General features: G+C 35.0%; 1 protein-coding gene across 1 annotated transcript in view; it reads right to left on the bottom strand.

Annotated features, from left to right (window-relative positions):
• Positions 1–306: 306 nt before the first annotated feature.
• ANTXR2 (ANTXR cell adhesion molecule 2) overlaps positions 307–21,478 on the bottom strand; it is a 155,023-nt gene continuing 133,851 nt past the window's right edge. The window contains exon 17 of the mRNA XM_047855990.1: positions 307–3,602. Within this exon, the coding sequence (XP_047711946.1) occupies positions 3,564–3,602 (39 nt within the window). The 3' untranslated portion in view covers positions 307–3,563. The remainder of the gene's footprint in view (positions 3,603–21,478) is intronic.

The following is a 21,478-nucleotide window of genomic DNA, read 5'->3' as shown; positions in this document are numbered from 1 at the left end:
AACTTCCTAAAGTAATGTGATGCTAATCTGCCACTTAGTAGAAGCTAACCACGGGTTTTGCCATGGAGGAGGAGGTTACAGTGCTTTACAATACTGGTAATTGTGGCCTGATTATATTTTGCTCTCTTAAAATTCAAAAATAATATATGTGAAGTGATCAATCAAAAATGTTTTAGATGCCTTTTGGCCACAATACAGACAGTGTATTAATTTTAAACATAAACCAATAAATTGCCTCTGAGCAGTAAACAGTGGTCAGTGATACACAGATATTAAAGTTACTAACTTCACAGAGACACCCAGATCTTATATCCAGTAAAGATTTATTAGAAAAACAGATATTGAATAATTTATGATGTTAGATGGTTCAAATAAAGTTCAGGTAGAATATAAGCAAATCATCTCTCAAACAATCTGAAATACAGGAGGTTTAAGCCTTCTCTATTTTTGTCAAAATAAGAATTATCTGTAGATGGCAGGTACTGCGCCCTACTTAATGGAGGGTCTCAAATTTGACTCTGCATCTCATTGGGAAGGAAATATAAATTTTTAAAATAGAATTAACTTGGGGAAAGGCATCAGTGCTGTAACTCTTAGCACCAAATGTTTTTTCTTGGAGCACCAAATGCTTTAAGGAAAACATTCCAAGTATCAAAGTTTTCAGATAGATAAATATTTATGGATCAAATCCATAAAGAACAGACATTGTTATGAAATATATATAGATGCCTTCAAAACTTTCTTTCCAGGCAGAGTAGACACATAAGTTAGGAGTCATTTCCCACTTAATTGTCGTTGCAACCTTATGCAACACAAATGGATTACGGATAAAGACTTATTCGTTTAGACACAGAAAGTAGATCTTGACTGACATTATGTCCAGAAAATTAAACAGGACCGATTCCTCTCTACAAAATATTTAAAAAAACGTTATTCAACTTATAGAAATGGCTTTATTCTAACCTTTTATTTTCCTGACTGAAAGGTATAGAGGTTTTGATTTAGTTCTTTGGTGAGAAAAGAGTACTCTTTCAAATCAAATTCTTCTATTTGCTAGATAGCAAAATGAGAGAAAATGGCATAGATCTGGTTCATATCTTTAAGTGCAGTGAAAATCCATCTGTCTTTGAACTTTATGAATTGTACTCTTTTAGTCTACACATACAGGCCGTTGCCTCTCCCTCTTCACGGAGAGCTCTTCATAGTGGTATTAGAACTGGAACCCCATTTACATTCCAATCTACAGAAAGCTATTTTTCCCTTTAAGGGCAGAGGTCTACTCCCATTGCTCATGTAGCAAAACACTAACTCAATACAAATGCCATACGATAGTAGACAAATTCCAAGTAACTACTGAAGAAACAGCCTTGGCTTCTGTACTATCTTTGGTGCTCTTAAATACCATTTGTGGATGTGCATGGATCAGAAACGAAGTGCCAATTTGAGAAAACAGCAGTAAATGCCATCCCAGATATAAAAATGTAGAACAAAGGTCTACAAGAACTCATGGGGTGTATATCAGGCTTCTAAGTCACACTTGCACACATGGATAATTACTGGCAATAGTATCATTTGTGAACATAAGCGACATTTTGGAACTGAATAGAATTCTGTCCTGAAACTAACCAGGACAATTATATATTCAACCAAACAAAACTTGAGTTTATGTGGGCTTAAAGAAAATGGTAGCAGAGGCACAGGTAAAATTTTATTTATGAATATGTAGACACATGACTTTGGATCCAGCCAGCCAGTGACATAAATAAACTTGAGCAAAAAGATTCAAGCTAGAGGATATGCATGTATACTTATATTTGTGTGTGCTTGAGTAAGGCTTCTCGGAGCAGTGCCACAGATCTGGACACCAACCAACAGAATCACTCCCGTCCTTTGAAATTTCCATTAAGAGCACAATGGGGGTAATTATACTGGGATGCTCCAAATCGCTCTTTCCATCTTGTGCACACACATGCCCGCCAAACATGAAATGCTCGCCTTCTCCCTTCCAATGTGATGGTTGTTGAACTTATTTTTAGTGTCATTTGATAAGCCTTTGTGCTCACAGAGAGACATCCCACTGACCCAGCCACTGGTCATTGTCTATACCAGTTCACATCAAAGCAGGCGCGCTTTGTCAGGTTTCGAGTCGAATATCCATTTCGCATCTGAAGTACAGTATCGAAAGTGACTAGATCATTTGAGCTTTTTTCTTCAGCTGCTGCCTTCTTCCTCCCCCACAGTGTTTCCACTCACGCTAACATAATTTGGCATCGTCGACGTGACACGATGGTGGTTTTTCTAAAAAATTATAATACATACATTTCGGTGTTTTGTGGTGGCCGATCCTCCTGAAAATTTAATTTATAAATTGATGAGAGGAGGTCTTTTTTCCTCTACTGAATCATAACCAAGGTGGAGTGCCCCTCAAAATCCAAGTAATGCGCATACAGTAATAGGTCATTCAATGTCAAAAGGCATAAAAAAGATGAGCAAAATCTTCACAGGCTGCTGCTTGCTGTTGCCTTTAATTATATTAATTAAACTTTGAAATTTTCATGCAAAGAGAGTTGCTGGCTTGTGACGCTGAAGAGCCCTTGGAGACTTGGAGGAAGGAAAAACCCTGAGCGGAAGCTTTGTGGTTACTGCTTCCTTTAAATTAAAAGCAAAACAAACTCCTGGTATGTTTACAGATATTAATGCTTTATGCACTACTAAACCCTAAACATAGAGAGAGGGGTAAATCTACCGATCCCAGAGACAAGTTCTCAAAGCACAAGTCCCTCAAACTCCATTCAAGATCTCTGCTTAGAGGCTGTCTTCCTGTGGAATAACGCTCTATTAATTTTCTTCTTTTCCCGGGTGCATAATGAAAGAAAGGTGTCTTCAAAAACGAAAGGGCAAAATCTTGCTTGCTACCAACACCTTGAGGCATCCTGTCTACATTTTGTCATGCGTGTGCACTTTTCAGTGTTAGAATGACAAGATTTTCCAGTCAGAAGCTTCCCGTAAGGCACATTGTGATAGGGGACTTGGGAGGATTTTGTGATCTGACATAGCTATAAGGCAATGGACTCCTTTATTTGCTTGGCCTGGTGGGATATTCCATACTCTGCCTGTGGCTAACAATCTTGCGCTGTGAAAACACAAGTGCCATGTTTCCATATAAAACACTCCTCTCTCCGTTACAGATCCATCATGGCCAGTTGTTCTGTGGTCCCTGTTTTGATATCATCTTCATGCTGTCGTTTTTGCTTTTTCCTCTTCTACACTTTCAAATGCACTTTCTTGTATAAACCATAGCGTGTAGATTAACATTAGTCTTTATTTTCAATGTCATGAATCATGAGTTACTCCTGGGTTCCATCAACTCTCGTGTAGATGGCAGAACAAGTATTTAAAAATGTTTGGTGCAAGCAAAGCAGAAGGCAGAGAAAACATTTCCTGACTGAGAGGAATAAAGCTGTTCTTCCAAAAACTTCTGAAATGCATATTTTTTTCATTTGGTTGGAAATCAGCAGTGTGAAGATGTACCTTCATACCTTCTTGGTCTTCCTGTTTTCCTTTTACTGAGATGGAACTCGAGAGAAGTTTATGCACCGGCCCTAGAAAAGAAAAAAAAAAAACCACTATTGAAATATTAAAGCAATTATAAAAAGGCATAAGAATACCTAGTTTTCCTACCATGACATAATAGACAATTACCCAAGAACATGTCAATGTTAAGATGAACCGTTAAGTCATGTTTTTTTTCCCTTGGGTCAAAGCATGGTGGTGGTTCATTCAGATCTTTTCTGGAGCAAGTTCACCTACACAACCGTATGGTAAAACTAGAGTGGAAAGAACTCTATGTAAAACAGAACTATGTTATTGCTATTTAAAGTATAGCATTACTATCTTAGCAATAAAAATATCAAAGCCAAACCCTATGTTTCTTTCTATAATGGATTTAAATGAAAGTATTTCTTTATGCAATCTGGTGCTTTTAAAACTGATATAAAAATGGTGCTTCTAAAATGTATATATGAAGAATGCACTTGAGAAGTAGTAAGAGACGGAGGATAAGGAGTCAGGGAGAAAGGGAAGAGATGGCATCTCTTTCTGTTTGCATTTTAATAAAAGGCTTTTGCCAAAGACAGTAGAAAACTCGTCCTCTGCTGTTGACCACTTCTCTGTGTGCAACTACACACCATCATTATGTGTTCTTAACAAAGGGCGACTATTTGCATTCTACATTTTCTTTGCTTTTTTTTTTTTTTTGAGAAAGCACCTGTGTGCACGTGCGCGAGCCAGGGAGGGGCAGAAGGAGAGGAGGAGACAGCATCTCATGCAGGCTCCATGCCCGGTGCAGAGCCCAACTTAGGGCTCCATCTCATGAGAATGAGAGCATGACTGAGCAGAAATCAAGAGTCAGACACTCAACTGCCTGAGCCACCCAGGCACCACTACTTTCCACATTTCAGAGACTGTCATCCCAATTTCTTAGCATTTCAAGGAAGGTTATGGAGACACATTGTTTCCTATGTAATTGTAAATAATCCAAGAATTATTTGAAAACAAAGTTTTAAATTATTGATAAAGGATCTCCTCTTTCGGTCTCCTGGGTACAGCCATGGTGATACTCTGTACGACATAAACCACATCCAGATTTCTCAATAGGCCAAAAGCTAAGCATACTGCTTTTTTCTAGTTTTGGGTAAAGATTATCATCTTACTGAGATTTTCCTATTTGTCATGATATCTGCTCTTTAACTTCAGATTTTAGAACTTTTCTTTACCTCTCTCTAAATGTAAATAATAAGTTTGTTTTAAATATCCAATATATGGTAAGATTCAAAAGAAACAACAAATATTGTTGGAGAAGACAGCTTAGAACATAAAAAAAAGATTTTGGTCCATTTTCCTCTCAAAAATGTTTGCTCAATAAATTTAGAAATTTCAGAAATTAATGAAAAAAGAGAAAGCATAAAAGCAAACTTGTTTCCATCAGCTTTTGCCTAAAAGGCAGACATTCATCAAAAATTATACATCTTCTAAACAATTTTGGAGGCAACATTATTACAACTGTCAATTTTATTACCTACTTTGTACCTAGTGTCTACAAATAATAGCTGTGCAAATGAGAGTGGGAGAAAAGCAGAGAGAAGACCCTCTTAGAATGAGGTCAAAATTCCTTGGTCATAGGTCATGGACACAGACTGTATTTTTGTACTGTCTAGAACCTTCAAACAAGAACTTTAGGATGAATATTAAGTGAAAAGATGCTCTTCTCCAGATTAACTAAGTATGACACCAAAAGCCATGGAAACATTAAAAACATTATTTTCATTACACATCACTTTTCTAAACATTTTTTAAGGGGGAGAGGTAGAAAAAAATGACATGATTAATAAATGTTTGAGCAAAGCAATAAAACAGTGCTTCTAAGCCATGACAGTGTAACTTCATGTGCAATAAGATATAGTTCTGAACTATGCATATTAAAACAGTGATGGACTGTTTTTTTTTTTAATAAAAATATTATCTTCTGGAGCCTTTTGGATTGTATGTCCTGTACAATGTCACTGCAGTATCTAACATAGATCCAACTTGTAATAAATATTCACTTAGAAACAAATGAATGGATGGGTGACAAACATAAAAATGAATGAATACATAATAACCAGACCTCAAAAATAGGAATACAGAAGAAACATAAATTTGAAAGAGAAAAAGGATTAAATAAGATTTATTTAATAATTTAATTTAATATTAATTTAATTAAATTATTAATTTAATATTAATATTAATTTAATAAATAAATAAGATTCAAGGAGAAAAATACAGCAGTGGAAAAGGTGAGAAGAAAATATAGAGATACTGGAAGAGATTAGCCCTAAAAAGGGAAAAATAAAAACTATAACCAAGAAAAAAAAACTATTGGCCAGAAAGGAATTTTTATTCAGTATTCCATCAGGGATCTTACTCCTAGGGGAATCTGTTGACTACTCACTCTGGGAGTCACCTCCAGCTACCAACTATGCCAAAGTTTTCAATGTTCCTATAGATCACCTTGTTTACTCATCTCTGGGTTGTATTTACAGTTAACATCCTGTTTGAATCCATCTGAATGCAATTCTACTCAAGAGTGCATGGTTTGGGGCGCCTGGGTGACTCAGTCGGTTAAACGTCTGACTTCGGCTCAGGTCATGATCTCGCAGTCCGTGAGTTCGAGCTCCGCATCAGGCTCTGTGCTGACAGCTCAGAGCCTGGAGCCTGCTTCAGATTCTGTGTCTCCCTCTCTCTCTGACCCTTCCCTGTTCATGCTCGGTCTCTCTCTGTCTCAAAAATAAATAAACGTTAAAAAAAAAATTAAAAAAAAGAGTGCATGGTGATGATGCAAGCCAATGATGAATACATCTTACAACCACTAGTCAGCATTTCATTTTTATGATACACATTTCTAAGAGTTTCCATGAAATGCCTGTCCAACCACTTACACACAGCCTATCTGAAGTTCTATGCATGCTGGGATTGATTATATTTAAATAATAATACAGGAAAGCTATTCAATTTTCATACCACATCGATCTTTCTAACCATATGCCTGGTATCTAGAGGTACGTATTTCTCTATTCAATGAACAACGTAGAATATTTTACCTCTGGCACTAATGGCAATAACTTTGGAATCCTGTCTCTCCAGATCAGTTGGCAAAATTATCTCCACCTGGGAGGGAACTTCTAAGTGAAATGCCAGCCATGTATTTCTCTGTCAGGTTTTATACTGTAGTCCATTGTAGGTGCCTCAGGGGTACCATGGCTGGCACGGTGCACAAGAAGGGAATGAGGTGGCACACTGCAAGCCCCTCAATCCTCATTTGGCTCAAGGAAGTCCATCTCACCTACCTTTAAAATTGCAATTCACTACAAGATTTTGTTTCTATTTGTATTAAAATGAATTTTGATAACTATTATTCAAGATATTCATGCTTATGTTAAGGCAGGTCACCAATAAGCTACTTATATATCTGGACTTTGGTTTCTTTATTCTTCTTTAGACATGCCTTCCTAGATCTACGACACCATTACAACATTATTCCCTTGGCTTTTGGTCATAGGAACAGCCCAGATGACTTCTGGTCATATAAAGAGAATTTTAAATTTTGGAAAATTGCTATTGAGAACACAGATATTAAGAGATCAATTCTTGAAATTAAGAGCTAACTAGGATAAAGCTTGTCACTTCTGGTAAGTTTATGTGCTACCCTTACATAATGGCAACTATATAACTCAGCCTTTCTGTTTGTAATTTGGCTTTCAAAAAATGCAGGCACATGATGTTCTAGAAGCTATGACTGCCCTTAGCGTTCATTTTCTAGTGTGACTATATAGTGTGACTTTCTAGTGTCCATACAGTGTGACTTTGGCCCATAATTATTTTATTTTTATTCTGTAGTTTGATGGTATGTTTTTTTCTTATGATTTCTTTAGAAGTAGACCAGGTATAAGTAAATTTTAACTAATATGTATTTCTTTCTTAATTCTCAACTTTCATACACATAAAGATTCCACATTCAGGTAAACCTTCCAAACCCTCCAACAAATGAATTGCCTCAACCTCTATCTTTTTTTTTTTTTTAATTAATTAATTTATTTATTTATTTTTGGGACAGAGAGAGACAGAGCATGAACGGGGAGGGGCAGAGAGAGAGGGAGACACAGAATCGGAAACAGGCTCCAGGCTCTGAGCCATCAGCCCAGAGCCCGACGCGGGGCTCGAACTCACGGACCGCGAGATCGTGACCTGGCTGAAGTCGGACGCTTAACCGACTGCGCCACCCAGGCGCCCCATCTCAACCTCTATCTTATACCAAAAGACAATATCATGTTTACTTCCCTTCTTTGTTGCTTCTTTTTATTCTGGTGGGACCTAATGAAGTATTCTGCAGACAGTTGATGTCAAACGATTATTAATTTGAACTTAATCTTAGTTAACTTAGATAATTAATATGAACTTGAAGTTTACACTTGTAATCATATTAAAACTATACTATTCTTCATAAAATCCCAAAAGTTCTACAAGAATAAATATCCTAGGTCTAAAGATTGAAAGCTTAACTTTGTTTTCTTTGGCTTCTAAAAAAATAAGCACAGTATGATTCTTTATAAACTTAATATACATTAACATCTCAACTCATCTATTAGAATAGAACTCTATGCAGAAGATTTACTGCATTATCCACTTTCCCTCCACCTGAGAAGGAACAGAATGTACCAAGGATAAATCACAAATAAAACTCTGGTCACAAAGTCTAAATTCACAATTAGAATCTGTCAGCTTTAACATCACTTAAGTGATTTTCAGGCATTTAACAAGTATCTATTAGAGTAAGAATTTCATTGACATTTCTCCAGAAATCCTTGTTGGAAATATCTTCTTTTGGGTCTCTTAATAAGTGGGAAAGGGAAATTGATGCCCCAAATAAAAGTATCTGGTGTTGTTACTGCTCTACAGTTAAGTAAACCAAGAGATGAAAACAAGATAATAGTCGAAACTGACATATTTGCTGGTGGTTAAGTATGTAGACCCTAACTCTTTTGCAATATTTGAAAACTGATTTCACCTATTCATTTTCACTGTAGGCAGTAAGAGTAGCGTTAGCCAGAGCAAGTGCCATGTTTCCCATCTTTTTCAGCATTAAAATTCTGCTGGCATTAATGCTAGTGAACTCCTTTACTAGCTATCTGCACAGGATATATTTCACTGCTATAACTGTTATAGTATTATGCTCACCTCATAAATATCCATTGACAAGCTGAAGCATACAACTGCACTTTAGTTTAGACTTTTCAAACACAGATAGCGGATTTATTTATATCTCCACTTCTAAATGTACTAAACCTTCGTGCTTTGTGCAACAGTAAACAGTGATTCAAATTTAAAATTGTATACAAAGCGTGGATACATATAGAAATAGACACAAAACAATTCAAGAGGTCCAGAAAATCATCATTATCAGGAAAGAATGTCGACTTGAGGACACAATAGGCTCTCTGGGCAGAGATTTTCTGAAGCAACTGAAAGTACAAGACTGAAGAGAGGGCACATACTATCATCTTTCTCCTATATATGCAACAGAGATCTATCTATGTATGAGATATATATCAAGAGAGCAATTCATATATATAAACACATAAAATTTTACATCATATATATATATATATATATATATGAGAGAGAATCCTTACTATCCTCTGCTCAAACCAAAAGTGCAAGATTTTGAGCTGAAATATAAATTACACATACTGTCTTGTAATGGAAGTTCAACCTATAAAAGTCCCATTTATGGTTAGAGACCACACACCATATGGATATTCAGTAGATGTCATGGAGTGAAGTGCTGAGTTTGCTTGACAAATTTACTTTCAAATGCTTTTTTCCCCTTTTCTTTCTATTATGGCACCTGCAAAATTTTAGTGACTCTATACACACTGCTAACATTTACTTTGCAAATATTCAGGTCTCTTAATTTTTCTTTATACACACACACACACACACACACACACACACATACGTACACACACACACACATACATATGTAAAACTTTGATGGTTTTCCAAAAACACTGTTGGCAATACGTTCTTGGGCCTCATGATACATTGTAATGGGAAGAAGATGCCCAGTAGAATTATTTATGTAAAATCAGAATTCCATACGTTGTTTTAGTTGGATACATTGTAAGTAGTGTAGGAATAATTTTCTTCTTTCTAATCTCAATTAGAGTACTATTTGTATCTTAGGTCTTAAACCAATAGTAAAAAAATAACTACTTAAAAATATAACTTAAAGCTATAGAAAAACAGAATATAAGTTCTGTGCATGCACAGTGTAACATTATGGGTATGTAACAAAACTGAAAAATACCCAAATACCCATCAGTAAGAGACACGATGAATAAACTATAAGATACAGATAGGTAATAGAATATTATAAATCATATACAGCTGTTAAAAAGAATGGAGGAAATGTCTTTATACTACTATAGAATAATGGCCAGGGTCTATTAATGGAAAAAAAGCAAGCTGCATATAGTATATACATTATGCTATATTTTATGTTACAAAGAAGAAAAATACACTAGAATTGCTACATACTTATATTTTCAAATGGAAATTAAAAGCCTATATTTGCTTTGAAAATAAAAGCAGTTACTGATAGGTGGAAGAGGGGACTCATGTTGGGACCAGGATGAGGGTGTAAAGGAGATCTTTGAACAGATCTTGTTATATACTATCAAATGCAATCATAAATACATACATTTGCAAAAACATTCAATAGAAAAGAAATCCCTACAAACTAAAATAGGCTTTACTAAGTGCAAGTCAGAACTCTGCCAAAAACTGAGGACATGGCAGAAAAGCTAAGGGAAATTCCTCCATAGTACAATAAGTTTTCCCTGAGAACAAGAATGTAGTCAAGTAAAAGATGGGAGAAAGGCAGGAAGGAATAGGAATCTTTCCCTCTCCAAAGGGACCTTCCTCCAGGGAAGGAAGCAGCTCACTGAAGGTTTGTGGAATGGCAAGAGTGATGAGAAAAATAACCCTGAGGCACCTGGGCCTTAGCAGCCAACTGAAAGCTTGAGAGCAGGAGAACTGAGAAAAATCCCTTCAAGATTCATGAGGCTGAGAGTGCAAATCACTGGTCAGTTAAAGGCTATAAGCAGGAATCAATATGGAAGCTGGTCTCTCAAGATACAGAAAGTTGCAGAGGATGTGAGTGAGGGGATGTGATACTGGCAGCTGGAGAGCGAAGAAAACTCTCCTGCTACCCACAGAGCTCACAGGTGGGCTGTAGGGCAGAGAGAGAGAGAGAGAGACAAAGAGAGAGAGAGAGAGAGAGAGAGAGAGAAAGAGAGAGAGAGAGAGTGCGCTCTGATGAAAAGAAATCCCTGATCCTGCCCTCAAAATGTTTTAAGCCAATAGGGAAATAAAAATAACTTAAATTGCAACAAATTGTGACCCAGCTCAGCTACAGATTAGCAACATGACAGAGGAAGTGATAGCTATGTTTCTAGAGGTAAATATTATCCAGTGTCTATTTTTACGTACAGTGCCCAGCATAAATAAGAAATTATAGTATACACAAAGAAGTAGGAAAACATGACCCATAATTACTGGAAAACACAGTCAATATAGAGAAATATGCAGCCAAAAGATACAAACTTTAAAATAACTATGATAAAAATATTAAAATTTCTAGTGAGAAAGATAGGTAGCATGCATAAAAATGTGGTGAGTTTCAGCAGAAACTATAAATAAGAATGAAATGGAAAAGCTAGAGAGAAAACTGTAATATCAGAATAATGCTTTTGATTTGTGTAAAATAGACAACACAGCAGAAGAAAAGCTTACTGAACTTGAAGGTAGGGGAATAGAAATTGTTCCCACTGAAAAACAAAGAAAAAAAATAACTAAAGAGAAACTGAGATTTGTGGGGACACATCTAATGGATTAATGAGTAATTGGTGTCCCAGAAGTAGAGGAGAAATAGTGGACAAGAAAAACTTGAAAAAATAATGGCTGAGAACATCCTAGAATTCATGAAAGGCATAAACCTACAGATCAAAGAAACTTAGTGACACTCAAGGAGGATTAAAACACAGAAAAATATATCAGGGAACAAATAGTAAAAGTCCTGAAAACCAAAGAATATCATAAAAACATACTTCTCTGTACCTCATCACCCTTCCTAGACATTACATACAAAGAAAACACAAGCAGGACAGCCAACTTTCTATCAGCAACAGTGGAGGACACAAGACAATGGAATTCCCCAAAATATGCTAAATGGTGTTAAGGGAAGGTAAATCAACCTATATTTCCATATCCAGAGAAAATACCCTTCAAAAATGTAGGCAAAATAAAAACATTTTAAGATAAGCAAAACCTGACATAAATTTATCTACAATAGACTTCAAAGATAACAAGTGCTAAAAGTTCTTGAATCTAAAGTAAAAGATACTAGATGGAAGCCTAGAGTTGCAGGAAGAAATAAAGAAAAACAGAGGAGGAAATATGTGAACAAACAAGAAATACAAATATAGAAAAGAAATGAAAAATCTTTATGACACCCATTGATTACTTAAAGTAAAAAAAAATCCCATTATTGAATTCCTAACATATGTAGAAATACAATATATGACAACAAAAGCACACAGAGTTAGAGGGGGAAATGTGAATTAGGCCACTGTAATGTTTATATATTGGTCTTAAACTGCTATATTATGTGATAATGAATTGTGAAAAATTCTAAAAGCAAATTGTTATTTCTAGAGCAACCACAAAAAAACAGCACAAAAATCTACTTAAGAGAGGAGATGAAATGGATTACACAACAACTACGTTAGCACAAAGAGGGCAGAAAAGGAGAAACAGAATGAAGAGTGGATAGAACAAATAGAAATCAAATACGTGGATGTAAGAACTAGACCCAAACTGAAACAAATGAATTGGATACACAAGTACATCCAGAAAATAAGTATTTCAAGTGACTAAAACAGTATTTTGCCTGTATACCAACAACAGAATATAATCCAAAGACAAATATGGCAGCAAAGAAATGTTTTATTTCATTAATCAATCTTAATTTTACGAACAGTACTTTATTATTAATTTGTAGGTATGTATCTGGTAGGTTAAAGCAAATAAGTAAATACTTCAGTACTGTTAAGGCCAAGATTTTTCATGTAAGGTAAAAGAGATACAAGTATAAATTTTTAAAAATATTCAGTAAGAGCTCTTAATGCTAAGTTAGAATTGAAAATATACCATAATAAATTCATGATATTTTTCAAAACTATTCAATTTTCTAGCTTTATGTTCTGAAATGCTTAGAAGCAAGACAGCCCAATAACAATTAGCACCCCTAATATTCAAAATGTGTTCTCTAAATACCATTATCTACTAAAAACATCTTGGGCTCTTTGGAGTTGAATGGTTTATGTCAGGTTTTTTTTTAGAATTTTTTTAATGTTTATTTATTTTCGAGAGATATACAGAGTGCAAACAGGGGAGGGGCAGAAAGAGAGGGAGACACAAAACCCAAAGCAGGCTCCATGCTCTGGGGTGTCAGCACAGAGCCCAATGTGGGGCTTGAACTCATGAACTGTGAGATCGTGACCTGAGCTGAAGTCGGATGCTTAACAGACTGAGCCACCCAGGCACCCTGGTTTATTCCAGTCTTAAAACCAAAATGTAAAAGATGAATCTGGGACACATTATGCCAAAATAAAATAAATTTATTAAACACTAATTTGGGCCATGTTACAAATGTATAATAATCAATATGATGGATCAGATTCTTACAACCTGCTTTCTCTGATCTATCCTGGCTACCTAATAGAAATTGATGTGATGCATTATCACAGCACCACTTGTGAAGAATCCATGCCAAAAGAAAAATATAAATCTGAATCAGAGTATGGGGGTACAGAGTATCAGTATATATCAGTCTGTGTGGGGGACCATTGCTGGAGAAGTTGTAATTGTTTAAAAAATGTTGAGGTAGCTCTTGAGCAGAGATTCAAAGGAAGTCAATGAGACTGTGACTATCTGTGGAAGAGTAATTCTGTTAGAGAAACCAATTGCAAAGACCTTGGGGTAAAACACCTCTGGCATATCTATAGACAAGTAAACCAGTGTGGCAGGAGTAGACTGAGCAATGGAGAAAGTGTAAGATGAAGTCAGAGAGGAAGCAGAGATCCTATCATGCGAAAGCCTTGTAGGGTACCTGTTACAAATTCTCCTTTGTAAAACCAAAGTTACTAATTATACAAAGTTAACATCTGGATCCCTCTCATCTCTTTTACAGTAGATAGAGTTAAGCTGTTAAATGAGCTACTTTTCAAAGTTCTTAAGATTCACACGTACCAAAATATTCTCCCTCCCTTCCCTCCCTTACACACACACACACACACACACACACACACACACACACACACACAGAGAGACAATATCACAATAAAGAACTCAAATACCCACCATTATATCAAATAATGGCTAACTGAAACCTCAATCCATATTTGAATTATGCATTTAGGAAAATTTTAATTTTAAAAATCCAAATGAAAGACATATCAAATCACTACTGTTAAATTAGGTGAGAAATAGAATAAATTAATTTACTCACGGTGGAAGAATGCCATGTGAAAATACTAATTTGCACTAGAATATTTCTAAACTTAAAGTTTCATGTTAATATCACAGAGCAAAAAAAATTACATGCAATTCATGGATTTTTTCCTAGAAAATCAGGCACTGAGAAAATTTGTCTTATCAAATTGCTTTTGTCACATTTAAGAGAAATCCTGAATACTTAACACATATTAGCACTGAAAATAATCATGACCCTAGGGATGTAATGATGCATCTCTGGCTAAATTAAATTTCTAAGAATAAAATCCTCACTTTTGGGACCCTGAAACAGTAAGTGTTGTCCCACTCAAAAATTAATAACTGAAAATATGTTGATGAATTCAGCCTGCACTTGAGTCACACAGATTTTTATTAGCTCTCTCTACTTAAAAGTATTCACAGTTCTTTGGGTCATTTGTCAGATAGCTAAATTCCTGGCTAATTTGAGACTAGGATTTTTCAAAGAAAACCAATTATTAAAAACTTCACTTTAAATTTTTAAATTGATATTGCATGAATAATATCAATTAAAGATACTTTATAGAAATGTACAGTTTTTAAAGCTTCACTTTGAAGAGTAATTACAGATTAGTTTCTAGAAGATTATAAATAAAAAATGTTATGAAAAATCTGCCTACCGCTTTAGCTGGAAAATTAGTTACTCTGATACTGTTTTCTTTCAGCATAGCAAATATTTACGAACTCATTCAAGGCGTTCAGTCTTAATACAAAATATATGTATGTATTCAACAAATTTATGCTTTACTTATTTTACTTATGTTTTATCAAATATTGGAAAAACAATTTTATTTATTTATTAAGTTTATTTACTTTGAGAGAGAGAGAGAGAGAGAGCACGTGTGCACAACCATGAGCGGGTGAGGGGCAGAGAGAAAGGGAGAAAGAATCCTAAGCAGGCCCTGTGCTGTCAGCATGGAATCAGACACGGGGCTTGAACTGACTAATCATGAGATCATGACCTTAGTCGAAACCAAGAGTCAGACACTTAACTGACTGAGCCACCCAGGTGCCCCTGGAAAAACAATTTTAAACAATTGCTAAGTCGCTTTTATATCTACTGAGAAGATATCCAAATCCCCAAAGTCAGGACTTAATTTTGTATATTTATTAAAGACTAATATTCAGATATACGATACAAAATGATATATGCTTTTCTATAACATTTGAGTAATGTGGATTATAATTCTTCACATTATACCTCTACATTCTAGACTGCTAGCACAGCAGCCAAATGACTACATTTATTACTAAACTTATACCAGGGAGAACAAAACTTCAAGTGGCACCTTAAATTGTATATACCAAAATTAGGCTGGTAGCAGCATGAAATCTATCCCTACTTTTATGTGCAGACACCTTTCAAACATAGCCACAGGGATTTATATTGCAAATATAGATACCACTGTGACCCAGATGTCATTTCACTGATCAGTGAGAATAAAATGGTATTTAATAGAATCCCTTGTTCACAGTTTGAAAAGAAACTAAACATGCATTAATTTGTCCCTTAATCAATACAGACATTCCTAGTCTAAATAACATATCAACTGGGGCGCCTGGGTGGTGCAGTCAGTTAAGCGTCCGACTTCAGCCAGGTCACGATCTCGCGGTTTGTGAGTTCGAGCCCCGCGTCAGGCTCTGGGCTGATGGCTCGGAGCCTGGAGCCTGTTTCCGATTCTGTGTCTCCCTCTCTCTCTGCCCCTCCCCCGTTCATGCTCTGTCTCTCTCTGTCCCAAAAATAAGTTTAAAAAACGTTGAAAAAAAATTTAAAAAAAATAAAAAATAAAAAATAAAAAATAAAACATATCAACTAACTAGACTGATTTCTAAAACAACTGTGGAAGTATTAGACCCTCTCTGGAGATATAATTAATCCAACATAATTTCCCCAAACAGGAAGACTAAACTTTCAAAGTTTAAACATTTATACACATAAAAACATACAGATGTGTTCAAATAAGTGAACAAACATGATTATGATAGTGTTTCCAACTACTAATTACTCACTTGTGTGTAATAAGTTACCTCTATATACAAAGGACAGTTTGCTTATTGGTCCATAGAACTCAAAAAAGATGAAGACATGTATAATGAAGGGTCAAGGAACAAAAAGCGATTGGCTTTATTTAATCTCCATTTGACTGTCTATGTAATTACTCAACATAAATCCCAGTGGAGTTTAGATCTATCTACAAGTATTGGGTCTAATGTTTGTACAAAACAGATGATAGATAAATAGGTGAATAGATAGATAGGAAGATATATAGACACACTGATGTGAATATAGAGTCATTTTTCAGTTAGTTTAGAAAAACAAATTCTGATATTCTAGGCCAAAATGATTTTCTAAACCCAAAATTATATTACTAGCCCAATATCTTATCCTCCTACAAAAAATAGACTCTGGGTGATAGCAAAGTTTGTTCAACATTGTAACAGTTCTAATTTATTTTTAACAAAGAAATCTAAGTAATTGTTTAAGTTCTGTCCTCTTTCCTAGACTGCAAGCTCCATGTTTTTCCCCCGCCACCACCATTTTGCAAATTCCTAAGACAGTGTTCACCCTAGAGTTTAAGTCCTTAACAATATTTGCTGAGTTAATAACTACAGGGTTTGAAATATTAAATTTAACCTATGCAGCTAATATCTCTCTGAAACATGTAACTGACATAGATATCCATATGAATACTGAAATAGTTGAATCTAGTAACACAATGATTAGCAAGCTATAAAATAAAATAGTTCACTTGTCTAAACATTAAAACACAAAACAACAAAACTGTACCTCAGTTTTTGCTAACTGACTTGTAATTAAGCAATAGTGGCCATCATTCCATGTGCAAAAGTCTTTCTGGCTTATTTTGAGACATGAATATTCAAGCAGTCCTAGATGTTCCATTTCCTATACGCCAGGCCAATGGGTAGGCTTAATAGGGAGATGGCTGAACCACAGGATAGAATTGTTCTAAGCTGGGAAACAAGTAGGCATCAGAGAGGAACTGAACTTGGTGTCAATTTTAAATGGAGAGCAGATGGTAGAAAGTGAGGTCTGTTTCATGCTTGAAACCACCAACAGAGAAGATAGAGATAAAAGTATATATTCTAAGCCCATTATGATTCTTAGATCTAAATCAACACATGCTTTGACAAGCAGGAATCAGTCATTACAAGCAACCCAACCACATGTAAACATGTTATGAAGTAGTGAAACATTAAATCAATGCCGAGTTAATTAACTGATTTCCTGGGCATTTATTTTCCTTTATCCCTCAGTTATTCCCTGTCAAAGAAATCAATATTTGAAGAAACATGGTATTTCTTCACACAAGTGGCATACCACTTTCTATCTCTACCTGTGTTAAAAAATTCCAGAGACTAAGTTATGCATCAAGGAGGGATTATTCTACATTTGTTACTAACATTATTGAATTTGAAAATAATACAACCCAATTTACGCAGATTTTCAGAATACACGTTTTTATAATACTCTCAACATTGGTGGCATTTGCTGACAAATGTGAAAGTTTAGGATTTAATGGATACGGGGCTCTTTTTATCAAAAAGAAAGATTTGGGCTTAAAAAGATTGAGAACATTCTTTAAAAGGATAAATGTAACTTGAAAAATCAATGTCAATTAATACATCTTTAACCCGCATTCCATTATTGGAGTTGTTGTTCTTTTGGTGAGAGGGTATTAGAAAAGTATTAATTCTATGGCAGGACTCGAGCAAAGAATGTTCTTCAGAGTCAGGAAACGTGAAAGGAAGGGACAAGAAACTGCCTCTTGCAATTGCAAAACATCTAATATTCAGAAAGCTTGCTTTCTTTAAATTCAGCCTCTGGTACACTTTTTAAATATGACAACGAAAATTCACTTTCAAAACGCTGCCACTTTAAAATATCTCTTTGACTGAAACAAAAGCGAGGTAGTCATGCATCAGTACAATGCCATAATAAAAGCTGTGCCAAGCTGTCATCCTCTAACCTGGCATCCTATCATCACAAATAGAAAGGCTATGTGAGATGACAATGTAATGTGTTGCTTGAATGGCATCCCTGAGAAAAACCCAACTGCAGCAGCACGTTTGTAGATCTAAATGTGAAAGATTGGTCATTCTAAATATATATCATTGTATTTTTTCATCAAAGTCAACACCTATCTTTGGAACTCAGAGAACACTGAATGAATAAAATATTCTGTATTGGCAAACCCCAAACATGGACAATCATATCAGCATTTTTATTCTCTTCTGACAACATCAATGCACCTTGCAAAAAGAAAGCCAGATGTTCGTTCTATTTGGTGTTATTAAAAGTCTGTTGTATAGACTTGAATTATATTCACTGTTTTTTTTCCCAAATGACGATGGCATTGAAGCTTTTAATAATGAAGAAAACATATTTTTATGTGGATTTTTGGTACTTTCTTGCTTTAAATACACAATGTAACATACATTTGAAACGGAGCATATGGAAATAAGAAAAAGAAAATCTGAATTCCAGCCTCAAATATTGGTTCAAAAGCTACTTTACAGTAGTTTCAAATCAGGCAGGTTATGGAGACTCAGAACTAACAGAAACATAATCTCTTTACTGTAATCATACTAACCTTCAGGACTTAAAGTTTCCACAGTCGATGGCTTACTATTCAGGCTCTACCAAATTTATTCATGGATTTTTAAAGATTGTATCAAGAGACTCCTTCTCCTTGTATGACTTGGGGTCATTTTGTATTGAACAATATTAAAAATAACACTTGTACAAATCAGCCAGTGAATAAATTAATTAACAGCAACCAATACTATTAGTATAACAACCTTCATCTATCCACTTAACTGCATTATCACAGATGTGGTGTCCACGAAAAAGTAAGTACTGAGCAACCAAAGTCTGACAAAGAAAATTTGACATCATTCAGGTATTCTCAAGACAAGACAAATGTTAAAGCAAGCAGTTTTCTTTGGTTGCTTTTCACTTTTATGGGAAAAAGACAAATTCTACCTAATAAAATGATCTTAGAAATTACCTTCCACCAATCAGTGTGTTCTTAAACAGTCACTTCAGTGTCCTAGGTTATTTACCTTTGGAGACCTCTACACTAAAAACTGATTCAAAATGATGGCTTTGGAGACCTTTCAAGATTGCCAAGGGTGTGCTGAATTAATAGTGATTCATATGCATTGAGTGAATCAGCCGATATTTGTGAATGAGAATCTGAATCCAATTTCTGTAAGAATTAATAATCGATTGAAGAGTCATATGTTCTTGTGCATGTTTTTGAGAAAGTTTAGTTAACCAAAATATTTCACTTACCAAGACACAGCAACTTCAATCATGTCTATGAAAACAGTTTACTGTACCATGTTGTCAATGAGATAGGAAATGTGTCTAACATGATGTCAGAAGTAAGGTTCGAGTTCTAAACCTTATTATTTTATAGACTACATGTCAGCTTCCTATCTTGAAGGTTGTGTTAGCTTATGTGAGTTGAAAGAGAAGTGAGATGGTTGCCATATTGAAGCAAATTAAGAGATATGATTTTAAGCTTAGAAAGGAAAATGAGAATTTATAAAGATCTGTAAAGACTTGCATGTGAAAGTAACTATTTTATTTTAAAAATAAATCAATTTCATCAAATGTGGAGACAGCTGAACATAACATGTCTGTAGATATTTTTAAATGAACTAAGAAATCCAACTATGTTTCTTATATGGGAAAGCTGCTATGAGGTTACCATAATTTATCAGATAAGTCTTTTATCTTTGTATTTCCATGCCAAGCAAAATGCCTGAGTTGGAAGTACACACTACCTGTTTACAAATGGGAAAAATAAGTAGAAAAGTGGAAACTAAAAAAAGATTACCATTATCTCACTTCACATCCATTAAGACAGCTACTCTCAAAACCACAGATAAATAAATAAATAGAAAAAAACCCCACAAGTGTTGGAGAAGATGTGGAGAAATTGGAATCCTCATGCATTGTTAGGGGATGTGTAAAATGGCACAATGTGGAAGACAGTATCGTGATTCTTCAAAAAATTAAACACAGAATTGTATGTTCCAGCAATTCCACTTCTGGGAAAACTGAAAGTAGGGACCCAAACAGGTATTGTACAGTCCTTATTGCACACTCATATAGTTAGCAGCATTTTTCACAATAGCCAAAGGAAACAACTCAAAAGTCCATCGACAGATAAATGGATAAATAGAACACGGCATATACCTACAATGGAATATTATTTAGGCTTAAGAAGAATGAACTTCTGACACATGCTACAATATGGATGAACTCAGAAAACATTATGCTAAGTAAAATAAGGTCAAATATTGTATGATTCCACTTTTATGTGGTACCTAAAATAGTCAAATTCGCAGAAACAGAAAATGAAATGATGGCCGCCAGCGGCTAGGGGAAAGGGAGAAGGGGGAGTTATTGTTTAATTGGGATGATGAAAAAGTTCTAGAGATAAATAGCAGTGATGGTTACACAATGTCAATGTACTCAATGCTACTGAATTGTGCACATAAAAATGGCTAAAATTGTAAATCTATGTGATGCATATTTTACCACGATAAACAATTATTATTTATATGATTTTAAAATCAGCTGAAATATCATAATTTGTAGAAGTCAGTGATAAGGTGATTTCAAGATATAAAAAAAATCAAAATATCCCATATACCAATAATAATTCAGTTAGGAATATGATGGAATATTTATGTTTAAATAAAAACACTTATTAATATATTAAAAATCTATAACAAATTTTACTATAAATTCCTAATACGTGGTTATCTCTACATATTTATCATGATTATTTTATTTGCCATGCTGGTCAATTCATTTTAATGTTATTTATAAAAACTAATGATGGCATGTAAGAAAGAACTAATTGTTGGCTCATATGTATTTTTATAAGATAAGAAAATATCTGACACCTCAAAAATTAACTCAAAATCTAGTTTAGATATATTACTGTACTAACCCAAATAGATGCTAACAGAAGCAACCAAATCTTAACCATATGTAATAGCAGGCAGGGAAACAAGTAATTCAGAGTGGAACAATTAATTATACTCTTAATTGAGAGGAGAAGGCAAAGGAGCTGCTGGTTTCCCCAGCCTCTGTTCTGTTCCCAGTCATCTGAGTTGGCCCTGGTAAGGAGTCTTCTCCCCTGTTGCCTACCCTCTGGTCCAAATCCAGGAGCTGCCATTTACTGGGGATGAACGTAAGTAGCCACCACTGGCCTGGCAGACTTGGTCACCAAAGATTAAAATGTAA

This window comes from Prionailurus viverrinus, chromosome B1, assembly GCF_022837055.1.
Source record: "Prionailurus viverrinus isolate Anna chromosome B1, UM_Priviv_1.0, whole genome shotgun sequence".
In the NCBI taxonomy this organism is placed as follows: Eukaryota; Metazoa; Chordata; class Mammalia; order Carnivora; family Felidae; genus Prionailurus; species Prionailurus viverrinus.
Note: the sequence above shows the minus strand (reverse complement) of the source record. Positions and strands in the feature narration are given on the sequence as shown.